The 20,001-nt window shown below is 39.1% G+C and overlaps 1 protein-coding gene across 1 annotated transcript in view; it reads left to right on the top strand.

Moving 5' to 3' along the window:
• LOC120543325 overlaps nt 1–19,476 on the top strand; it is a 124,476-nt gene extending 105,000 nt beyond the window's left edge. The window contains exon 11 of the mRNA XM_039776361.1: nt 16,083–19,476. Within this exon, the coding sequence (XP_039632295.1) occupies nt 16,083–18,433 (2,351 nt within the window). The 3' untranslated portion in view covers nt 18,434–19,476. The remainder of the gene's footprint in view (nt 1–16,082) is intronic.
• The last annotated feature ends 525 nt before the right edge of the window (nt 19,477–20,001 follow it).

Raw genomic sequence — 20,001 nt, 5'->3', positions numbered from 1 at the left:
CTAAATAATAAAACCATCATTTAAAACTGCATTTTGTGTTTACTTGTGTTATATTTGACTAATGGTTAAATGTGTTTGATGATCAGAAACATTTTGTGTGACAAACATGCAAAAGAATAAGAAATCAGGGAGGGGCAAATAGTTTTTCACACCACTGTGTGTGTGTGTGTATATATATATATATATATATATACACATACCGGATTCCAAAAAAGTTGGGACACTAAACAAATTGTGAATAAAAACTGAATGCAATGATGTGGAGATGGCAAATGTCAATATTTTATTTGTAATAGAACGTAGATGACAGATCAAACGTTTAATCTGAGTGAATGTATCATTTTAAAGGAAAAATATGTTGATTCAAAATTTCACGGTGTCAACAAATCCTAAAAACGTTGGGACAAGTAGCAATAAGAGGCTGGAAAAAGTAAATTTGAGCATAACGAAGAGCTGGAAGACCAATAAACACTAATTGGGTCAATTGGCAACATGATTGGGTATAAAAGGAGCTTCTCAGAGTGGCAGTGTCTCTCAGAAGCCAAAGATGGGTAAAGGATCACCAATTCCCACAATGTTGCGCAGAAAGATAGTGGAGCAATATCAGAAAGGTGTTACCCAGCGAAAAATTGCAAGGACTTTGCATCTATCATCATCAACTGTGCATAACATCATCCGAAGATTCAGAGAATCTGGAACAATCTCTGTGCATAAGGGTCAAGGCCGTAAAACCATACTGGATGCCTGTGATCTCCGGGCCCTTAAACGACACTGTACCACAAACAGGAATGCTACTGTAAAGGAAATCACAGAATGGGCTCAGGAATACTTCCAGAAACCATTGTCCGTGAACACAATCCACCGTGCCATCCGCCGTTGCCAGCTGAAACTCTACAGTGCAAAGAAGAAGCCATTTCTAAGCAAGATCCACAAGCTCAGGCGTTTTCACTGGGCCAGGGATCATTTAAAATGGAGTGTGGCAAAATGGAAGACTGTTCTGTGGTCAGACGAGTCACGATTCAAGTTCTTTTGGAAATCTGGGACGCCATGTCATCCGGACCAAAGAGGACAAGGACAACCCAAGTTGTTATCAACGCTCAGTTCAGAAGCCTGCATATTTGATGGTATGGGGTTGCATGAGTGCGTGTGGCATGGGCAGCTTGCATGTCTGGAAAGGCACCATCAATGCAGAAAAATATATTTAGGTTCTAGAACAACATATGCTCCCATCCAGACGTCATCTCTTTCAGGGAAGACCCTGCATTTTTCAACAAGATAATGCCAGACCACATTCTGCATCAATCACAACATCATGGCTGCGTAGGAGAAGGATCCGGGTACTGAAATGGCCAGTCTGCAGTCCAGATCTTTCACCTATAGAGAACATTTGGCGCATCATAAAGAGGAAGGTGCGACAAAGAAGGCCCAAGACAATTGAACAGTTAGAGGCCTGTATTAGACAAGAATGGGTGAGCATTCCTATTTCTAAACTTGAGAAACTGGTCTCCTCGGTCCCCAGACGTCTGTTGAGTGTTGTAAGAAGAAGGGGAGATGCCACACAGTGGTGAAAATGGCCTTGTCCCAACTTTTGAAATTCTGAATCAACATATTTTTCCCTTAAAATGATACATTTTCTCAGTTTAAACTTTTGTTCCGTGATTTATGTTCTATTCTGAATAAAATATTAGAAGTTGGCACCTCCACATCATTGCATTCAGTTTTTATTCTGTCACAACTTCTTTGGAATCCGGTTTGTATATATATATATATATGTGTGTGTATATATGTGTATATATGTATGTATGTATGTGTATATATATATATATATATATATATATATATATATATGCAGTTCCAAAGAGTTCGCTGAACAAAACCGAATTACACATTTGAAAAGGCAGCAAAAAATATGAAGCGTCTGATACAAGCATATTCATAAATCCAGCTACTGCGGAAACCAAGCACACGGTGGTAAAAGTTAATGTCCCGCTAAAGGAAGACAGTGTAAAAAAAAAACCCGTGCATGCAGTGTGTCAGGTCTCAGATAAAGAAGAATACGAGCTGTTTATTGATGCAGTAAGAAACGGATCGATGAATGAAACCTGTCATCTTTACAACGATTGACAAACACGGAATGTAACTTGAACACAACACATCCTACAAATACGAACCTGATTGAAAGAAATAATGATAATCAAATCCTTGATGACAGCAACACTCAGTAACACTCACAAAACAAATACTGTATATTGACAGTCATGTTACGTTATTTTTAAAATGTTCCCTTTTCTTTTCTAGCTTTTTAACACACTACTTCTCCGCTGCGATATGCGGGTATATATATATATGTATATATATATCCCGATCTACATTGTCGAATAATGGATACTTTATTCGCCATCAATGATTGTTTTGGTAAAGCCATACTCAGTGTATTCATTAGATGAACGGTAAAAAAGTAAGAGTGAGGGGAGGATGTAGTGCGCATCAACTCTATCTGAATTGCACGATCACATTTAAAAAAATATTTCTTTTCAAGTTCTATTTAGTCCATATGTGTCAAACTCAAGGGCAGGGCCACATCCGCCCGGCGTAATTATATCCAGCCCGCGAGATCATTTTATATACTGTATTATTGTTATTAATGCCCGGGTATATGAAGCGCTGGTAACACAATAAACTACAGATCCCATAATGCAGCGCTTCAGCTGCCTTGCCGAACACTTACTGCGTTAATCAAGTCTAGCTTATGATGCTGCAAGTTATTGCGAAGCTAGCTCACACAATGCTGAAGAGAAAAGTTGATTCTGAAAATAGAGCCTTTAAAAACCGATGGGAGGCTGAGTATATGTTTACTGAACCCGTGTGTCTCATTTGTGGAGCTAATGTGGCTGTAATTACAGAATTTAATCTAAGACGGCACTATGAGACAAAACATCAGGGTAACCTGAATGCAATGCAGAAGATACAGAAAGCAGAAGAATTAAATAAGAATCTGACACTTCAGCGGACGTTTTTACCCGTGCACAATCACAAAGTGATTTCAAGTGAAGCTGCTTTTATGGGAGACACAAATGCACCAGTGCAACTTGCCCCACTTTCCCTGTTGCCAAGTAATGTTAAACCAAGTCGTCACTACGGTGTTCCCAAATCGCACTTTGCTGATAAACTGAGCGCACTGAGTTTGCACGGCGCTTTGGTGACTTTGAAGAACAAAAAGTCCGTCTACATGCGGCTCGAACCTTGTGCATGTTTGGTAGCACATATCTGTGTGAGAAGCTCTTCTCAGTGATAAAGACTAACAAAACAGCACACAGGAGTCGCCTCACTGATGAGCACCTGCAATCCATCCTGAGAATCTCCACAACACAGAACCTCACACCAAACATAAACGAACTGTTGCCAACAAAAGATGCCAGGCGTCCAGCTCTAAAATGACATATGAGCAAAGACAACTGAATGATTTGATTTGTTATTGCTGAAAGGAACACATTTTATTTATATTTCCAGGTTTTGTTATGCAGCATGTTCATATTTGAATTTGTATAATTTTGACAGGATATATTTTTATGGAGAGCAAAATCTTTTGGGATATTTAAAATCTAAGTTTATTTTTTATATAAAATTACATAAGAGTAAAGAAATTTGAATGTTTGTTCTTTTAACGTTTACTTTATTTCTAACTTGTATAATTTAGACAGGATATATTTTTATGGAGAGCAAAATATTATAAGTTGTTTAAGGTTTGAGTTGATTTATTCACGAATAATATTCCTGTCTGTTTTACCATTCCTACCAAAGATATTTCTGTCGACTAAATAAAAATTCCTTCTATTTAAAATTTAAATAGAACTTGAACAAATACGATAGTTCATAATATCCACGCAGACTTGCACGTAAGAGCGGGAGTTATCCGTTTTAACCAGCAGCGTATTGCACTGATACAAAATAGCTGTGTGTGTATATATGTAGATATGTATGTATATATATGTTTATATATGTGTGTGTGTATGTATATATATATATATACACATATATATTTGTGTGTATGTATGTGTGTATATATATATATATATATATATATATATATATATATATATATATATATATATATATATATATATATATATATATATATATATATATATATATATATATGACAGCAACACTCATCACTCACAACAGTGACAAATCAATTACATTGACAATCATGTTACGCTATTTTCAAAATGTTTCCTTTTCTTTTCATTGCTTCTTTAACACACTACTTCTCTGCTGCGCTGGTATTTTGTATATATATATGTATATATATATTTTTATATATGTGTGTGTATATGTGTATATATATATATATATATATATATATATATATATATATATATATATATACACACAGTGGGATGCAAAAGTTTGGACAACCTTGTTAATAGTCATTATTTTCCTGTATAAATCGTTGGTTGTTACGATAAAAAATGTCAGTTAAATATATCATATAGGAGACACACACAGTGATATTTGAGAAGTGAAATTAAGTTTATTGGATTTACAGAAAGTGTGCAATAATTGTTCAAATAAAATCAGGCAGGTGCATAAATTTGGGCACCATTGTCATTTTATTGATTCCAAAACTTTTAGAACTAATTATTGGAACTCAAATTGGCCTGGTAAGCTCAGTGACCCCTGACCTACATACACTGGTGAATCCTATAATGAGAAAGAGTGTTTAAGGGGGTCAATTGTAAGTTTCCCTCCTCCTTTAATTTTCTCTGAAGAGTAGCAACATGGTGGTCACAAAACAACTCTCAAATGACCTGAAGACAAAGATTGTTCACCATCATGGTTTAGGGAAGGATACAGAAAGCTGTCCCAGAGATTTAAGCTGTCTGTTTCCACAGTTAGGAACATATTGAGGAAATGGAAGACCACAGGCTCAGTTCAAGTTAAGGCTCGAAGTGGCAGACCAAGAAAGATTTTGGGTAGACAGAAGCGACGATTGGTGAGAACAGTCTGAGTCAACCCACAGACCAGCACCAAAGATCTACAACATCTTCTTGCAGCAGATGGAGTCACTGTGCATCGTTCAACCATTCGGCGCACTTTACACAAGGAGATGCTGTATGCGAGAGTGATGCAGCACGAAAAGAGCCGCTTGAGATATGCTCAAGCACATTTGGACAAGCCAGCTTCATTTTGGAATAAGGTGCTGTGGACTGATGAAACTAAAATTGAGTTATTTCGGCATAACAAAGGGCGTTCTGCATGGAGGAAAAAGAACACAGCATTCCAAGAAAAACACCTGCTATCTACAGTAAAATATGGTGGTGGTTCCATCATGCTGTGGGGCTGTGTGGCCAGTGCAGGGACTGGGAATCTTGTCAAATTTGAGGTACACATGGATTCCACTCAGTATCAGCAGATTCTGGAGACCAATGTCCAGGAATCAGTGACAAAGCTGAAGCTGCGCCGGGGCTGGATCTTTCAACAAGACAACGACCCGAAACCCTGCTCAAAATCCACTAAGGCATTAATGCAGAGGAACAAGTACAACGTTCTGGAATGGCCATCTCAGTCCCCAGATCTGAATATAATTGAAAATCTGTGGTGTGAGTTAAAGAGAGTTGTCCATGCTCGGAAGCCATTAAACTTGAATGAACTAGAGATGTTTTGTAAAGAGGATTGGTCCAAAATACCTTCAACCACAATCCAGACTCTCATTGGAACCTACAGGAAGCGTTTAGAGGCTGTAATTTATGCAAAAGGCGAATCTACTAAATATTGATTTAATTTCTTTTTTGTGGTGCCCAAATTTATGCACCTGGCTGATTTTGTTTGAACAATTATTGCACACTTTCTGTAAATCCAATAAACTTCATTTTACTTCTCAAATATCACTGTGTGTGTCTCCTATATGATATATTTAACTGACATTTTTTATCGTAACAACCAACGATTTATACAGGAAAATAATGACTATTAACAAGGTTGCCCAATCAGAGCATGTATTACGTAATAAATAAAACTCCTCAATGATATACGATATGCATCCCGCGCGGTGCTTGATTGTTTGCTTTTCTCTGTCTCTCTCACTCTCTCTGCCTGACGGAGGGGGTGTGAGCAGAGAGGCTGTTTGCATAGAGGACATGGACACTTCTCTATAAAATGCTGCTTTATTGCAGTGCTTCGGCATACTTAAAAGCCCAAAAGCACGTATTGATTTTTTGATTGTTTGTTTTTCTCTTGCTCTCTCTCTCTGACATTCTCTGCTCTTGACACGCATTCTTTGAAGAGGAAGATATGTTTGCATTCTTTTAATTGTGAGAAAGAACTGTCATCTCTGTCTTATCATGGAGCACAGTTTAAACTTTTGACTAAAGGGTGTTATTTCATGTCTAGAGGGCTCTAGTAATGTTAACAGTGTGGGAGAGTTTAGAAGGGCTTAAAATATATAAAAATAACCATACAAACATATGGTTTCTACTTCGTGGATTTTCATCTATTTTGGGGGTTCGGGAACGCAACCCTCACAATCGAGGAGGGATCACTGTGTGTGTGTGTGTATATATATATATATATATATATATATATATATACAGTGGAACCTCGTATACGCCCTAATCCGTTCCAGACCCTTTGACTTATACCAAACAGGACGTATACCAAACAAATTTTTCCCATAAGAAATAATGAGGAAATGGTTAATCCGTTCCCATGAAAAAAAAAATCCTATTGCTATTGGCATATTATACATTGATGATGTTGTATAAAATAATTTAAACACTGCTTAATACTAAATTACATAAATGCAAAAGCAATTAGATGAAATAAATGAAAATTTTACCTCACTTTACTTTTTAATAAAATCTTTTTTTTTTTTCACAATCGTAGATACTGTCGTTCTCGGCACACGGTATGCAACAGCCCTGTCCCGGATACGCATGCCACCTTCATACTTTTCAACAATCAATTCAAATTTACATGAAAAACACAATCACGCTAGTGACGATGCAGGTTTGCTGTATGCTACCATCTGCTGCCGGGGAGCCCTTGAATCCTACACCGTCGGTAATGTGCCTCGCTGCTAACCTCATCGGTAACAACAAAGCAAGAGGATGGTGAAAAAGTGCAAAGTGCTTTTATTAAAACAATTAACTAAACAAGGTGTTCAAATTAAAGTGCAGTCTCCAAAGTTCCAATAAATAATCCATAAAATCAGAAGTGAAACGTGGAGGTTAAAAACAATAGAAAAAAGTCTTCTTAAAAACAATGAAGTTAAAAGCAGGAAGCATTCTTTAAAAAAAAAACAAGAAGCCCGGTGCCTGCTTCCCAACTGGGGAGTTGCCCTACTTGCAGCTGACCTTCGCACTGCCTGCTTCAGCCACTTCATCCATGCGCACTCTCGCTCGCTCTCTCTCTCTCTCGTCTGTTCTTTCTTTTTACTCCCCTTCAAGCCAACTCACGCTTCTGTTTATCAAGATAAGCAGCCCTCTCTCTCTCACTCACTCAACCTCCCGTCTTTTTTTTCTTTTTACTCCCCTTCTAGCTGACTCACGCTTCTGTTTATCAAGATAAGCAGCCCCAGGAACAATCATGAATGCGGATGGTCCCTCACAAGTGCACTTTAGTGAGAAACGTCCACATCGCTAATCACCCTGACAACCTTCAGCCACATAACCACCACGCCCCCTCACCAAGCTGCGAGCGCGGTGATTATTTATTTTAAAGCTGGACTTTGACAGGAGCTGTGGACATTCTATATCACACACGTGAAAATTCACAGAGAGTTATAGTGCGGGTTGTTCACTGAATGCTAGCAACTGGCGCACTAACGCTCGTGGGCAGTCGTGGCTTTGTCTCGAGAGAGGTAAACAAGGTTAGCATGCGAGTCGTATTCCAAACAAAGGTTATATGCCAAGCAAAATTTTTTGTGTCCAAACAGGACGTATACCAAGTTGGACTTATTCCAAAGCAGACATATACCGAGGTACCACTGTGTGTGTGTGTGTATATATATATATATATATATATATATATATATATATACATATACAGTAATCCCTCGCTATATCGCGCTTCGACTTACGCAGCTTCACTCTCTCGCGGATTTTATATGAAAGCATAACTAAATATATACAGTAACGTGGATTTTTCGCTGCTACGCGGGTTCTGCGGATAATGTGTCTTTTTACTTCCTGTACATGCTTCCTCAGTTGGTTTGCCTAGTTGATTTCATACAAGGGATGCTATTGGCGGATGACTGAGAAGCTAACCAATCAGAGCACGCAGTTAAGTTCTCCTGACTGAGAAGCTAACCAATCAGAGCACGCAGTTAAGTTCCTGCGTGCTGAATGTAGTGTTAACCAGGAAGTCTCGTCTCGCTCATTCAGCATCAACGTGTTTCGCTGTGTAAAGAGTTGTGCTCTTTTGTGTTTATCTTTGTGCATAGTCAAGCCCTTCATTATGGCTCCAAAATGATCTGCTACTGCTTCAGGGGCCGTGCCCAATCGCAAACGGAAGATGTTAACGATTGCCGAAAAGGTAAACGTTTTGGATTTGTTGAATGCTATGATTCTTTTTATTTTAAAAGTAGGAAAGGAATATAAGATCTACGGTCGCAGTGTCCTTTTAACCAGGGTGCAAAACGAGTTGTAAGTGGATGTAATAAGGCAGTAGTCTGGATGGAATCTGCTTTAGGGATTTGGATTGATGACTGCCAGAAGAAGAACAATGGCAGTGCTACACAATTGCCTGAAGTGGCTCCTTTGGAAGAGCTGTAACGCTCTCCTTTGGTGTGCAGTAAAATTAAACTCATTGTTATCGGACAAGTCATCGTGTCATTGTTGGTGAGTAACCATAATTAATTTTCTACTTACAGTACTTACTACATGTACGTAGGTTTAGTGTCACTGTACACACATTTACTGTATACTATTTTACTTGCATTGCACGTATTTATTGCTGGTGGCCTGTCTATCGTAATGGCTGTAACATATGTGATATCGGAGACACTCAATATCTTTAAAATAATATTTAGGTTTTATTGTATATAAACAGTGTGTTTATATACATAATTTCAATGAATCTTACCTAATATCTAAGAGAATACAAAGGGATTATGCTGTATAACTGTGCGGGGAATATTTATAAACAGTGTGGGAGAGTTTATAAGGACTTAAAATATATAAAAATAACAATACAAACGTATGGTTTCTACTTCGCGGATTTTCACCTATCGCGGGGGGGTCTGGAACGCAACCCCCGCAATCGAGGAGGGATTACTGTATATAGTACTGTACAGGCCAAAAGTTTGGACACTCCTCCTCATATATATATATTGTGGGGAAGCCCGGACACAGACAGACATCGTTAAAGTCACCACACATGCATTATTTACACTATTTACACAATGAATACCACACATAACCCAGTGCTCCTGCACCAATCACCCTCAGTTCAGGCCTCTGTCAAAATGCCTTCCCTTCACTGCCTCCACTCCTCTCCTCCAGGCTTCATTCTCTTCCACCCAACTCCAGCCCCCAAATGGAGTGAGGTGGCCCATTTTATTCAGCCCCGGATGTACTTCAGGTGCCTGATGAACGACTTCTGGCACCACTCCCCAGTGTGGCGAAAGTGCTGCCTTTGCACCCAGAAGTACTCCGGACATAAACCATCCCTGGTTTGTAAGCACTTCCTGGCGTAAAGTGCTGTCCCCCAGGGATCAAGGACCAGCAGGGAAACGAAGTACTGCTCTCCTTACTCCAGGCATCCAGCGGGGCATGGCTCCTGGCCATCTATCACAATATATACAATATATGTGTGTGTGTGTGTGTGTGTGTGTGTGTATTTATGTACAGTGATGCTTGAAAGTTTCTGAATCCTTTAGAATTTTCTACATTTCTGCATGAATATTACCTAAAACATCATCAGATTTTCACTCAAGTCCTAAAAGTAGCTAAAGAGAAACCAGTTAAACAAATTAAACAAAAATATTATATTTGGTCATTTATTTATTATGGAAAATGATCGAATATTACATAATTGTGAGTGGCAAAAGTATGTGAACCTTTGCTTTCAGTATCTGGTGTGACCCCCCCTTTGCAGCAATAACTGCAACTAAATGTTTCCAGTAACTTTTGATCATTCCTGCACACTGGTTTGGAGGAATTTTACCTCATTCCTCCGTATAGAACAGCTTCAACTCTGGGATGTTTGTTGGTTTCCTGATATTAACTGCTTGCTTCAGGTCCTTCCACAACATTTCAATTGGATTAATGTCTTAACATTAACTTTATTCCTCTTTAACAATTCTTTGGTAGAACGACTTGTGTGCTTAGGGTTGTTGTCTTGCTGCATGACCCACCTTCTCTTGAGATTCAGTTCATGGACAGATGTCCTGACATTTTCCTTTAGAATTCTCTGATATAATTCAGAATTCATTGTTTCATCAATGAAGGCAAGCCATCCTGGCCCAGGTGCAGCAAAACAGGCCCAAACCACGATACTACCACCACCATGTTTCACAGATGGGATGAGGTTCTTATGCTGGAATGCAGTGTTTTCCTTTCTCCAAACATAACGCTTTTCATTTAAACCAGAATGTTCTATTTTGGTCTCATCTGTCCACATAACATTCTTCCAATAGCCTTCTGATTTGTCCACCTGATCTTTAGCAAACTGCAGACGAACAGCAATTTTTTTTTTTTGGAGAGCAGTGGCTTTCTCCTTGCAACCCTGCCATGAAACACCATTGTTGTTCAGTGTTCTCCTGATGGTGGACTCATGAACATGAACATTAGCTAATGTGAGAGAGTCCTTCAGTTGCTTAGAAGTTACCCTGGGGTCCTTTGTGACCTCGCCGACTATAACACGCCTTGCTCTTGGAGTGATCTTTGTTTGCTGACCACTCCTGGGGAGGGTAACAATGGTCTTGAATTTCCTCCGTTTGTACACAATCTGTCTGACCGTGGATTAGTGGAGTCCAAACTCTTTAGAGATGGTTTTGTAACCTTTTCCAGCCTGGTGAGCATCAACAACTCTTTTTCTGAGGTTCTCAGAAATCTCCTTTGTTCGTGCCAGCATACACTTCCACAAACATGTGTTGTGAAAACCAGACTTTGATAGATCCCTGTTCTAGACATTAAGCCCGTTACAATAACGGGCGCTAGAACAGTAGTGCATAAACATTAGTAGGAAAAGTCTATATTAAATGGCAAGGGACCTTGTATGTGGCTGTAATATGCGTCACTGTATTGTGGGCCTTTAATTTTCTCTCTCAGTAATACTGGTTTGTATTTCTGTAAAATGCCTGTAATTTTGTCTGACAGTAATACAGTGGAACCTCGGTTCACGACCATAATTCGTTCCAAAACTCTGGTTGTAACCTGATTTGGTCGTGAACCGAAGTAATTTCCCCCATAGGACTGTATGTAAATACAATTAATCCGTTCCAGACCATATGAACTGTCTGTTAATATATATTTTTTTAAGTTTTTAAGCACAAATATAGTTAATTATACCATTGAATGCACAGCGTAATAATAAACTAAATGTAAAAACATTGAATAACACTAAGAAAGCCTTGAACAACAGAGAAAACTAACACTGCAAGAGTTTGTGCTATAGCCTTACGACCCGCTCGCTAAAAGCACTTTTTTTAATGAGTTTTAAGCACAGGGGGAAAAAATGAACATTTGAAAAATCCGTAATTTAATAAACAACCAAGAAAAGTAACATTGCAACAATGCACGCGCGCCTGTGTGTGTGTGTCTCTTTTGGGCCTGCATGTGTGTGTATGTCTGTCTCTCATAAGCTCGCACCTCTGTGTCTGTGTGTGTCTCTCTTGCCTGTGTGTATGTCTCTCTCGCCTGTGTGTGTGTGTCTGTCTCTCTCTCTCGCGCGCGCCTGTGTGTGTGTCTGTCTCGCGCCCGCCTGTGTGTGTGTGTGTGTGTGTCTGTCTTGCACACGCCCGTGTGTGTGTCTGCCTCGCGCACGCCTGTGTCTGTCTGTCTGTCACACGTGCCTGTGTGTGTGTGTCTGTTTGGCCCCGCGCATGCGCACTTCACCAGAAGGCACACACACGAACACCTGGACGCACACAGGGGTTTTATTAAAGAGGATGTGTGTGTGTACATATATATATATATGTATGTATGTATGTATGTATGTATGTAATTGTGGGTGTGTGTATGTATATACAAGTAGCCCCAAGGTTACGGACATCTGACCTACGACTTCCAAACGGAGCCGCAGCTGCATCACATGTGCCTCAGTATCTCTCGCTCCATCATCTTCGGCCTGGGGACGCTGCATACGGAGGCTGGAGGGGGGCAATTTCGGTTCTCGTACAGTGTAGTGTCCCTCAGGTGACTTCCGGCGGCAAGCTGTGACCCGTGATCCATAGTCAACGGGGCCACAGCTATCGCTCGTGTGCAGGACGCCCACTTTGCTCTATGATATTGGTACTGAATTTTAGTGCAGATGCCTTAGCACAGGCAGAATGGTAGCACAGAGCTGTCATTCTGGCCTCACAGCGCAGGTATCTGCTTAGATTGGCATATTTTCCCTATGTGTTTACGAATTGATTGGTACCTTTTGAGTTAGTCGGTTAGTTATCTCACTGAAAAACATTGTCCTCAGATCTGTTATTACCATATCCTCAGGGATAGCGACTCAGCATGCATTATAAAATTCAATAATTGATTTGTGACGCCTTAATTTGTTTCATTGTGGTTTGACTCTGTTGCACACTCTGTCTTCTTCATTATCTCAGTTTATTTTTTATTGCATGTGTGTGTTCATGACACAGCATGGGAAGTAATGCTGAGTGTTGATTGGCCCTGTGAACTTATCCTGAGATGGTATTGATGTGCAGGTGGCTTGGCTCTTTCAAAAATCTAATGCTTTTATAAAAAATACAATTAGGAATAAACAGTTCAGTTGAAATTTATTGTTATGTGTACAAAGTAAAACAAAACTCTTATGTTCTCTCTTTACCACCAGAACTCTGCCATTTTGTCTGACTCAGCAGGCAATGTAAAATAACAGCACAGAATGTTATATAGCTGCCACCGTTCAGGAAAAAATAATCATATGATTTAAGAGTAAATCTGTTCATTGTTAAAAGCAATGACAGAACATAACCGTTGAACAAACAGAATTGCAGACACACAACTGGCATGATATGTAGCCTGTTTTTGAAATTTTGTCTGTGAAAGGATAAGTGAGTAATAAATGTATCTTTACCTCAAGAAATCGGACCAAAAATCTGTGGTAAATTTTATTTATTCCAGATTAGTTTTGTTGTCACAAGCATTCCTCAAGAACCCAAAGACGTGTTGTCTTAAAGTAATACTCTGCCTAATTTTTTTTTTTTTTTTACTTACTTTTTGTTACTTACCCAGTGTAGCTTGTAATGACAGCCGAGAATTTTTTTTAAATCTCACATTTTTCTGTAAAACAGAGAGAAAAAACTTCCTAATGTAATAGAAGTCAATAGTGACCAAAGCAGTACACCAGCAAACGATGTTAAAAACATCCAAGTAAAAAAGGAAAAAAAATCTCATGTTGCATAATCCACATATCAGGTATCCAGTTGTGTGCTAAAAATATTGTAAAATATATACTTGCTGAATTAACAGTGCACATCATCAACAGGAAATCTGAAGCTTCATTGGAATGACTTTTTGAACTAATGAGAGGAATCTTGACCACCAAATAAATGGGAAAGGAGGGTCTTCTCAATTCAAAAGATTAGTATTACTGGATTGCATTATGATGTGCACTGATAATTTCAGAACTATCTGTTTAACACTTTAGCAAAAAGTGCATGTGGTTTGCACGTTTCAAACATAGAACAGGTATGACACAATAAACGGGCAAAACCCCAAAAAAAGAGTTGAGGAAGCTATATAGTGTCCGGCGGGCAAAGTAGTTAAAAAAGACTGTTAGATTGGTCAAAAATGGAAAAAAAACATTTGACAGTATGGCAGAGAAAACCAGGGTTGGCCGACAGTGGACATCATGAGGGTTGGACCAGAAGTTACATCACATGGGTGGACCGGAATTGACATCATAATGGCTGGCCGGACAAAAGTGATGTCATCAGAGGTGAATCGGAAGCGGCGTTTTTATGAGGAGCTGGAAGAGATGGTGGGGTGAGGGTGGAAAAGAATCGTTAATCCTCTATATTTTATTACTTCATGCTCACTTGAACCCTTTGGCTGCCCCCTAAGCGCACATGTGACACAGGACAATTGATATGTGAATTATGAAGTGGGAGTAATGTGAGATTTGTGTTCTTTTTCCATGGGCGTTTTTCATTTTGTTTGCGATTATACAGCATTGATCACAATTGGACTGTATTATTTCATAAACTTTTTCAAAGAATTTGTTTAAATTGAATCCATTGTTGCAATAAATTGGTTGTCGTATTGTATAAGTTTAAAGTCTTTTGTTTTCACATTGGACCCCGGAGATTATAAAGAAGAAGACAGGCAAGGTATTTTTTAAAATATATAAAAAATGTTTTGCTCTATAATGCAGTTTCATGTGGTAAATTCATATATACCATGACTGTAATTAAATAACTTCGGCTTAAAAAATGACCTTATCCTTTAAACAGTGCTTGTATCTTTTGTACTTTTCTTTGTTCTGTGAGATTTGCTCATGCATACCTTTCATTTACAGTGATCCCTCCTCGATTGTGGGGGTTGCGTTCCAGAACCCCCCACGAAAGGTGAAAATCCATGAAATAAAAACAATTTGTTTATTTGGTTATTTTTATTTATTTATTTATTTATTTATAAATAAAACTGATATGATATATGTTACAGCCATTACGATAGACAGGCCACCAGCAATAAATACGTACAATGCAAGAAAAATTGTATAAAATGTGTGTACAGTTACACAAAATGTATGTACATGTACTAAGTATGTACAAAATTAGTTATGGGTACTCACCAACAATGACACAACGACTTGTCTGATAACGATGACATAAATGTTACTGCACAACAAAGGAGAGCATTACAGCTCTTCTAAAGGAGACTCTTCAGGCGACTATGTAGCACCGCGGTGTAGCTGTTCCCTTCCTTCAACATATCCAAAACTTTTACCTTTTCGGCAATCGTTAGCATCTTCTGTTGGCGCTTGGGCACGGCCCCAGAAGCAGTAGCAGGAGCACATCGTTTGGAGACGTAACGAAGGGCTTGACTACGCACAAAGATAAACACAAAAGAGCACAAAAGTTAACTCTTTACACAGCAAAACAAGTTGATGCTGAATGAGCGAGACGAGATGCTGGCTAACGCAAAGCAGAATCGAATGTGCTGTCCGTTACTGAGCCAATCAGCACCCAGGAGCTTAACCTCATGATCTGATTGGGTAGCTTCTCAGCCATCCACCAATAGCGTCCCTTGTATGAAATCAACAGGGCAAACCAACTGAGGAAGCATGTACCAGAAATAAAAAAACCAATTGTCCGCAGATATCTACGAAGCTCTGAAAAATCTGCGATATATATTTAGATATGCTTACATAAAAAATCTGCGATAGAGTGAAGCCGCAAAAGTTGAACGATATAGTGAAGGATTACTGTATACGTTAATATCCAGATTTAGACCCGTTTATAAACTTGTAATTTTACATATTTAACAGAAATGCGTAAATTTGCATTTTCAGCAAAGTCATTTCAATATCCATCCATTATCCAACCCGCTATATCCCAACTACAGGGTCATGGGGGTCTGCTGGAGCCAATCCCAGCCAACACAGGGCGCAAGGCAGGAAACAAACCCTGGGCAGGGCGCCAGCCCACCATAGGTCATTTAAATATATTGGAGATTAATTATTCAGTTTATCGTAGTTACTATTTGGTAACTATTAAGATACACCTAAATTATTAACCTGTTTGCAAATTACGTACTTGTCTACAGTGTCAAAATGGCTCTAAATATCTGGAACATATATTTTAGGGAATTATACATGTACATTCAACCTTCTTTAGAATATTTATGTATAGAATCTTGACAGGCTATGGAAGCCTGTTTTGTCTTTAACTCTGTCTTTACTTTGTTTTGTTTTAGGAGAACACTTCAAATATGAGTTTGGAGAAAAAGAACTGCTGATGAAGCTTTTCCAAGACTTGCAAGTGAAACCTCCTCTTCCAAGCACTACAGGCACCAGTAATTCTAGCACTAGCAGTAACCACCATGAACACTATAGTGAAATTGTTTCCTCTATTATACAGGCACAGAAGGCTAGCTACCAGTCAGTCCATCCTTCATCGTCAGCAGGTTCTAATGCAGGCACAGGAACAACTGGAGGAACAACCAGTGGAACTGGGTTCAACTTTTTAGATGGCACTCAGAATCTAGTAAGTTTAGGACGTGCTCAGAGCCGTTATTGGACATTTTTTGGTTTCCAAGGGGATGCATATGGAAGGATTTTGGACAAAACAAAAATCATCTGCAAATTGTGTGGCGTGCGATTATCTTATAGTGGTAACACTACCAATTTACGCCAGCATCTGATTTATAAACATCGACCAGAATACAATGAGCTAGTTGGCTCTCAGTCAGCTTTGCCATCATCTTCTAAATCTTCAGAAACCTCTGCTTCTCCTTCATCTGCTGGTGGTACTGGAGGAGGATCGTCTCGTAGTGAATATGCATCAAGTGTTAGCGGCTCAGCCAGAGCAGTGCAGAACAGCAGTAACAGCACAGTGCCAATTGTGCGGGCAACTCAAGCCATTGCTGACTTTTTGGTGAAAGACCTTCTTCCATTAGAAACAGTGGATGGGGAGGGTTTTTTGCAAATGATGGCAATACTAGAGCCATCATATAAAGTCCCGGCATCATCCTTTCTAGCCAACAGTGTTTTAAAAGAGGCCTACATGCAGTACCGTATAAAGTCTGCTGATCTGATAAAGGGGCCTGTGTCAGGAGGTACACCTAGGAGCTGTGCCATCAGTATTGACTTATGGACACATGGCACTCAGGATGCCAGTTCCTCTCGACGCCAGTATGTAACTCTGCTTGCTCACTTTGTGGATGATGCCTTTGACTACCATAACTTGGTGCTGACTAGTCGGCCAGTATTAGGAAACCTGAGTGCTGATCTCTTGCAAGATATTGCTGGAGAGTGGGGGATTGAGACTCCCAGTTATGCAGTTATTGGTGAAGGTATTTGCCACTGCCACAGTGTAGGCCTGTGCACTGGTAGAGATAGTTGCACTTATGTGGATTCAGCTATCACAGCTTTAAATTTAGCTGGTTGGAAATCTATTCCATGTGCTGGGGCAGCTCTTCAGCGGTGTATGGAAACTGTACTGAGGCGACAAGATATTTTGAGGACTCTGGAAAGAAGTCGAGAGCTTGCTGAAAGGCTACTGTCATCTTCAGAAGAAACCCAGCAACAGTTTTTCCGTGGAAGAGATCCTTTTCTTCGAACTCAGCTGAAGATGCTATCTCGTGAAGGAGCACATTGGTATGATATTTATGGGCTGGCCCAGTGCTTAACAGATCATCGTCTTTTACTGAGCAGCTTGCGAGGAATTGGTGGACAAAGCTCTCCTTTGGAAAGCCAGGACTGGATGGTGCTGAAAGAGTTGGGGGATGTACTAAAGCCATTAGCAGTGGCAACTAGCACTTTGTCCAAGGACAGATTCTCTAGCCTTTCCCTGGTAAAACCTGTCTTAACAAGCTTGATATATAAGCACTTGGCCCCATCTGATGCAGATTCAGACTTCACAAGAGAAGTCAAAAAATCTCTAAGGGATGATTTGACCCAAATTTATGCTGATCCAGAAGTCAATCAGACTTTGAACTTGGCCTGTGCTTTGGATCCCCGTTTTAGAGGTTTAGATTTTCTCAGTCAAGTTGATAGAGTTGAAACATTTCATTTATTGAAACGGGAAGCTTCAGAATTGGCCAAATCACCCAGAAGGTCTTTAGGGAGCTTGTCTGTTCAAAATGGAAAAAAGGAAATATTTAATGGTACTGATGCTCCAGAACTAGGAGGACATGCACCTTCTGCAAAGAAGGCAAAGCACACATCTGGAATTGAGTTTCTCCTTGGCGACCTTTGCAGTGTTCGTAGCAGCTCTGTAGGTTCTGCTTGTCAACAAGCAGAGCAAGAGATAGGCAGTTTTCAGACTAGTGAAGCCTCATCTTTATGCCAGGAGCCACTGAACTGGTGGAAAGTGCATCATGCACAATACCCCCTGCTGGCCAGGGCAGCTCGGAAGCTACTGGCAGTGCCTGCAACAGTGGTGCCTGGTCCCTGGTTGTTCACAGAGGCTGGCGCTGCCATATATAGAAAACGTGCTGCCCTTTCTGCTGAGCATGTGGACATGATGGTTTTTTTGCATGGAAATTATGCTGGTGGTGTTGGTTCTAGTGACTGCAACAGTAATAGTGGCAGTAGTGCCATCTGACTTGTTAAGAAATCTTTATTTATACATTAATGTTCTTAAGTTGTATTGACTGATATCTTTTCAAATCTTGGTGTAGATTGAGCAATTTAACTGCTCTTATTTTTACAGCAGAATATTAATGAAAGGTTTAATCATGCCTTTTTAAGCTTTTTTTCCAGCATACTTCATATTAGCCTTTGTCTACTCACAGTACAGGGGTTTAGAAATATTCTAAAATACAGTGTTCTTTTCAGTATGATAATAACAGAATTATTTTTACTGCTGTTGCATTGGAAACCCGTAAACAGATGCATAGGCCTTCCCTGCCCTTTTTGATGATGCTCTAAAATAATTTTTCTACATAGATGTTTTTGGTTCAAGTCTCTTACTTAAATAAGAAAACATTTGATGTTTCATTTGTACTTGCTGTCATAAGCTTACATGCCTTCATTTTAAGGAGTCTACAGCTACATTAAGGCAGGATAAGTATCCACAACAGAACTGAAATATTGCATCAAACCTGTGGTCAATTAACATATATCTCTTTTTAGGTTTGTATCACTGTGTAGTACTGAAGTACTTAGATCCTGCATCTTTACCTTAGGTAGTTGGAGTTTCTTATTGTACATTATATGTAAGTTTTGTAGCAGCTCAGCCATAACTGGCCTTTCCATGAGGACTGAAAAAGCCAGATCAGCATTTTCCTCAGTAGCAGAGATAAATAAGGAATCTGCAGAACACAATGGTTGTCTAAATTTGTGATAGGGAGAGTGCATTTGAACGAGTGTTCAATTCATCCATGACTTTGCACATTGTTTGCATGTGCACCTGAAAATCAGCATAAATAGGTCTGGATTGTTCTCAGAAATGGAAGGTTAAACAATAATAGAGACGTTTTAAAAATTACAATAATATATTACAAAAGATATTAAATCCTAACATGTAAACAGAATGAAATGTTTATTTCTTTTAATCCTTATGTAATTTAGTGCAATCTGTCAACTTTGTTCCTTCTTGATCATGTAACAATCATATGCTAAAAGAAACAATCATGATGTAATTTACTTCTAGCTCTCTGTATATAAAATCTAATGTCTTCCTGTCTGTATGTCTGTCCACTTTTCATGAGAGAACTACTTAACAGATTTAGATCAGGATTCTTTCTATAATTTGCTTTAACATTCTGGTTGATTTTTCCCTGTTCACATCCTTTTCCTGAATGTGGAAAAAAGAAAAATCCAAAATCTTAAAAAGTTTGTTAAATTGTCACTTGAAGCATTTTACTATTGTAGTTCATATAATTGGCATGTATATTATTTACAATTCAGGGTCCTCACGGAAAGTACGTTACACATTTTTTGTATTCTTTCTGTAGTTAAAATAACATAATTTACACCCATCATAGTCCTATCTGGTTGCTGATTTAGACAATCCTTTAGTTTTTCTATTTGAATGTTGTTGTGATTGTAAGCCAGCTGTATGAAGCACTTAATTAACTCCTTAGTGTAATGCCGAAGTTTCAGCAGGATACCTATACACATATGTGGCTGTTCCTTGTCTGTGTGAGACTTCTTAATCAGGATTATCTA

The sequence above is a fragment of the Polypterus senegalus genome, chromosome 13, assembly GCF_016835505.1.
Source record: "Polypterus senegalus isolate Bchr_013 chromosome 13, ASM1683550v1, whole genome shotgun sequence".
NCBI classification, from domain to species: domain Eukaryota; kingdom Metazoa; phylum Chordata; class Cladistia; order Polypteriformes; family Polypteridae; genus Polypterus; species Polypterus senegalus.
The sequence above is the reverse complement of the archived record's forward strand: the minus strand, read 5'-3'. Positions and strand labels throughout refer to the sequence as shown.